The sequence below is a fragment of the Sipha flava genome, unplaced genomic scaffold (assembly GCF_003268045.1).
Source record: "Sipha flava isolate LNK unplaced genomic scaffold, YSA_version1 75_pilon_pilon, whole genome shotgun sequence".
Taxonomy (NCBI): domain Eukaryota; kingdom Metazoa; phylum Arthropoda; class Insecta; order Hemiptera; family Aphididae; genus Sipha; species Sipha flava.
In genome coordinates, this window is record NW_020273615.1 from 1,843,633 (window position 1) to 1,849,362 (window position 5,730).

Here is a 5,730-nt window from a genome sequence, read left to right on the forward strand (position 1 = left end):
TGTGTGTGTGTGTGTGTGTGTGTGTGTGTGTGTGTGTGTGTGTGTGTTTATAATTTCGAAAAAATATTGGAAACTACCTATCCAAATCTTATACTTAGTAAACAATTATAATAGCACGTTCAAGGCAAGAACAGATATCCTTGTGAATGTGAGCTGGCGCCATCTCTGCCTTCTCTTTAAACGTTAACCAAGTGCAACAACGGTTCAAATAATTATTATTGCTATCGAATAAACACCAGGTGACCGCATCAAGGTTGCTCTGAGATTGTTGACCTATGCATTCCATTGCTAATTTCAACAGAGCTCTCCCACAAAAACGCACACAACATAACACTATCTGATGTCTGATGGGACACAAGCCGTAAATAATAAACGCTGTTCTCCCTACTATTTTTAATTTTAATGGCTCGTAAGGAAACTAGAGTAAACAAACACACTATACCTATACTCCGTTAAACAAAAAAACCAAAAATGTCTTATTGTATTTAATTTACGAACACTAAGTTTAACAATATATATATATATATTTGTATACACACATATTCATTCATATTTACGATTTCACATAATTAAATTAAATAATCATTCTATACAAAAAAAAAAAACCAACCTGTAATTTAAACTTAACTATCAAGCTTATCAAGTAAATAATCAGTGAAGTTTAAGTTTATTTAATGGATGCAAATTATTGTATTCACTAATTAATAATTTTTCGAGTGTTCGTTCGTAAATAATAATAAACTATGTTCTATAAAATATCAACTGATATGAATAATGATTTAGACAATTGTAATAAAAGCAACTATATACTTATATGAATATTTAAAATTTATATTTTTGTAAAAATCCAACCATCCAAGACTAGAGGAGGTAATTTTTAATTCAATTGTGCATATTATGCAATACGATAATAATGAAAAAAACAAACAGATAATGTGTTAAGTTTAAAAATTTTAAGTAATACAACTAGTAAAAATAAATAAAGTAACTATGATAATTGATAGTACAATATTTATTCAGAACAGAGAATTAAGATTAAAAATATTGTACACGCAACGCACCTTCAAAATCCCGTAAGAGGGAATATATTATACTTATATAATAAGATAGTGAGAAAAATAATAATAAATTGTAAATAATGAAAAATAGTTGTTTGAATATAAATTATAAAGCATAAAAAAGATAAACTGATATTGTGATAATTAAATGATTATATTGTATACTCATATGTATCATATGAGTATACAATATAATCAAATTATTTCCTTTTTTATCTCAATAACTTTTTAGGATTTTCATTTCTTAAATAGCAGTTATTATTAAATTATATATTAAAATTCAAATAAAAGTTAAATCATTACTAAAATTTAATTATAAGTGATTATATGCATAATTATGTAATATAATATAATTTCTGCAGGTATATAAAAATACATTTTCCAATGTGAAAATGTACAAGCACAAATCAGCTATCCCGAATACCTTTTATGGAAAAATGAGTTCCTTTTCTAATAAGAATATTAATCTTTTTTTTTTTTTGTACCATGTGGTTAAACGTGCGTTAAAATATTTTAGTTTTATTTACTCTATATGATTTCAAAATATAATGAATATTAAAAATAAATTGTCAGATATGACTGTATATCGATATTCAAACTACACTTATCTATATTGATAAGAAAGTTTATCATAAAAAGTAGACATTTTACAAATAAAAACTTTTCCTCAATAGTGCATGAGTTTAGTATTACAAGAATATCACATTCACGTTAATACTCATAAGCGTGCGAATATTTTATATAAAATATCATTTAATCATTTTAAAAACCGATATCGTCACCAAATATGTACAAAGAGATTACAAAACCAATAATGTCAAAAAAAAACCCAAAATATCAAATCGTAATTAAATATTTTTATTATTATTAATTCTAGTTGTTTTTATAATAATTCAATTTAATATAAGTGTTTGACTTAAACTTAAAAACTTCAACATATCAGGAATTTATCAAATCCATACAAAAAAAATATTAATCCTGGATTTAGATAACTATATAAGCTAAACACACGTATAAAAAATAAGGTCTGCATGAATGAAATGTTTTGTTAAACCTGCATTTGTATTAGATCTTAAATTAATACGCAGGTAACTAATTAAATGACTGTTTTTATCTCTTATGTACCAAAAGAAGAATAAAGATATTACATGTTATTATATTATATAAACCATCGAATAAAAACATAAAATTTGCGTAATAAAGTAGTTGAAAACAAAATAAGGAGATAACACAAAAATATAAAAAACAAATAATAAAACGTTCATTAAAAAAGTTAATTTTATGAATAAAATAGTAAAAGAAAATATTATGAAAATGCAAAATTGCTCTTATAAACATAATAAGTAAGCAATTTAAAATTACAATTGATAAAAATAGTTGAAAACGTATATATCATTACAAAGATTTTGAACGAACCAATACTAACAAAAAGCAATGCCTTCTTCATAAGGTATGGGGTAAAGGTTGTGAAAAATATTCTCTGTTGGTTAAAAATTATGCTATTAACAGAAATTGAAAGTTGAATTCATAAACAATGCAAAATTAATAACACATAAGTAGGACCATGTAATGTCAAATTTTTTCTTGTCATTATCATGAAAAATATAAAAACCTCTTGAATGTATTATGTAACATGTATGATGTAAACCTACTGATCATTTTGAAATACGACTACCACATTAATGTTTGTAAGGTGTTAGTTAAAGTTGACTAGAATTTAATATTAAAAATAATAAAATTCAATTACTTTTATTACTTCTAATTTGAAAACATGTTTCCACTCCAAATGAATCAAATTAAAAAAATGTATTTATCATAACCGTAAGATATATAAGCCCTGTGCTTTTTGTATTATAATTGATTATATTTTCAATTCATACGACTATATAATATAAAATAATGTAATAAGAAACGTAGAAAAAAAAATGCATGCAAATTAAATAATTAATAAAACTCTGAGTTGCATAATCTTTATATTATATAATTAGTAAATACATACAACTTATTCTTAGCACGTTGTTCATTGTTTGTGCACAGTGCGCTTATTCTTTGTATTTTAATGAATAAACACTAAGAGAATTTTTTGACGTACAATTAGTATAATAATAGTTAATAATTCATAAATTGTACAGAATACAAAACTTCATAAATAAAATAATTTGCACCGCTAATGAAATAGATAATGAATTATGTCTCGCACAGAAATAGAGCGTTTTTTCTGACAATTAATGTCTGAAATATCAAGATATGTTATTTTCTGTGCTTAAAATAAGTAATTCATTATACAAAGTAAAAATATTAAACATAAAAATAAAATAAATATCTCTGACCCCACTCGCTATAGTCGAACCATAAAATATCATTTGTTCGTGGAATAAAGAAACCCCACAATCAACATAAATTAAAACAGTTGGTATAATTCACATAGTAATCTATAGGGATTTAAATACACGACTGAACGATTCGAAAATTGACGTCGAATTAACGTCATGATATGTTCATGACATGCGAAGGCGAAACAATTGGTTTTAGAATAAATAAATTGCACGTAAAACCGATAGTTTTGTAACTTAAAATAACAATGGGAAATTTAATTTAAAAAAAAATATATATGTTCGATTACTATGTAGCGTTTTTAATTATTTATTAATTTTTATTGATTTTTTTAGAATTTTATAATATTTGTTAGCAACACTATGTATAATATAATGTACCTCTTTTAAGAAAATACAAAATATAATTTTTAAAAACTGATATTTTTACAGTAGAAACCGAAAAAGTTAAGTTATTTATATAACTATCATACACAGAAAAATGTATACGCAATGATATTTCATAAACTTTACCGTAGTAAATACAATTAATATATAAAGTTTTAAAAAAAAAAAACTGTTCTGAGCCCAGTTGTGGGCGTATACAATATACGAACCTCATAAAGTTGCATTATTAAAAATTATATCAAATAAAAAAATCGAGCACGTGAACTATTATTTTATAAAACAGGTACATACGCTCAGGTACACTATTAAATACAATTTGATTCCGTTTAATGGTTTTCGTACAGCTCGTAAAACACGTGTCATTAAGAAAAATCAATAATTCAAACGTATTATTCGAAAACAAGTCACAAATCGGCCAATAAATTCGTGAACCATTTAATCATTAAAAGAATACGTAATGAAACTTGAACGGTTGTCGCACACACCGTCCGAAATGCACTTCAATAGCGTGTGACGGCGAAGTGAAGAGCCTGACCACCAGTGACTTCAAATCCCGTACCGAGCTCGACCTCGACCACTATTCTGAAAATCGTGTGAACAGGCCACGTGGACTGGCGTAGTAATTTGAACGATGTAAGTCTGTGTAAAAATCTACAAACGTTCTCGGGAGGCCGAGGCCGTTACTGAGTTACAGAATGGTCTGGCCACGTTTTCACCGAAACGGGTACCAGCGCCCGAGGCGCAAAACCAAGCCCGGATTAAGGATCAATTGGGCCCCGGAACACTATACACTTAGTGTGTCTCCTTTCAACTTGAACTTAAAAATAATTATTTATTAGGTAAATAAAAAAAATAAAAATCTATAGTTTAATAACTAAACTATATATATATATATATTTAAAACTGCTTTGAACATATTAAAAAAATATATTATGAGGATAAAGATGGACCCCAAAATCAACAGGCCCCGGGACCATGCCCCTCTTAATCCGGGGTTGCGAAAAATCGTACTTAAAACGTATCATTAAAGTTCAAATTTCGTTTATTACTGCTGCAGACACAACGGCAAGGATGGCAAAACGTACCGCGGATCGTGGCCCACCCCAATCACAACGGAGAATCCGGCGGACATCACCATCGTTGCGATCGACCCGGACTAAAATAGCACGTACGAATAGGGGGTAATATGGGGTATCATAAATACCGTCGTTTTGGCAATTCATTCCGCCTCGAAACGTCCGACTGTCCGGAACCCGAGAACTACTCTCGGCGCGTAGAAGTTGTTTTTTTTCTTCTTTCTAATCCATCAGACGTTTCTGGACACGCTCTCGGCTGGCTGGGACATCGCACTTCGGATCGCCGAGAACTGCACTGCGCGTTGTATTTTCTACCGATAACGACGCTCGGTGCACGCCGGAAGCACACGGTGGACGACGGCCGTGTGCAGGAAGGAGCGACGACGCAGCCGGTATGCCCACCCGTATGGTTTTCGTATGTGCCACGGCGGCGTTGAACCACTACTAATCATCGAACGGCCATGGCCGAACGAAAACGGGTTAAGTCAAACGGGCTAATTATCGAGCACCCGGTGCCCGGGGAGACTTCGGTGCACCGTGGAACAGGCATCGCGAAACGAGACTGGCCGGCGTGCGATTCGGTAGAAATGTGAATGTTCATCACGGTTGTGTTAAGTTTAAGGCTGAAAGATAATTAGGCGATTAACCTAAACCGACCTAAACGTTACACACGAATACGTTATTGAATCGTAGTCGATCGAACACGGTTTAGACGATCGGTCGATTTCGCATACGGGGAACGGATCGCCTGCAATTTTCTAAGCCGTTCGTACGTCTTATGGGTACGCTCAGCGTTTGCAACGTTAAATGCGACCAAATGTGAACCCATCATGTTTTTTCCCAACGGAAATGAATGGCGGCTACCAAAATGTATTG

General features: G+C 30.4%; 1 protein-coding gene across 2 annotated transcripts in view; it reads right to left on the reverse strand.

Moving 5' to 3' along the window:
• LOC112692644 (dual 3',5'-cyclic-AMP and -GMP phosphodiesterase 11-like) overlaps positions 1-5,210 on the reverse strand; it is a 65,286-nt gene extending 60,076 nt beyond the window's left edge. The window contains exon 1 of one of the 2 annotated variants that reach the window (XM_025567371.1): positions 4,983-5,199. In XM_025567371.1, the coding sequence (XP_025423156.1) occupies positions 4,983-5,001 (19 nt within the window). In that variant the 5' untranslated portion in view covers positions 5,002-5,199. Of the gene's footprint in view, positions 1-4,982 lie in introns of both variants that reach the window. The other variant, XM_025567375.1, reaches the window with a different exon arrangement.
• Between the last annotated feature and the right edge of the window lie 520 nt (positions 5,211-5,730).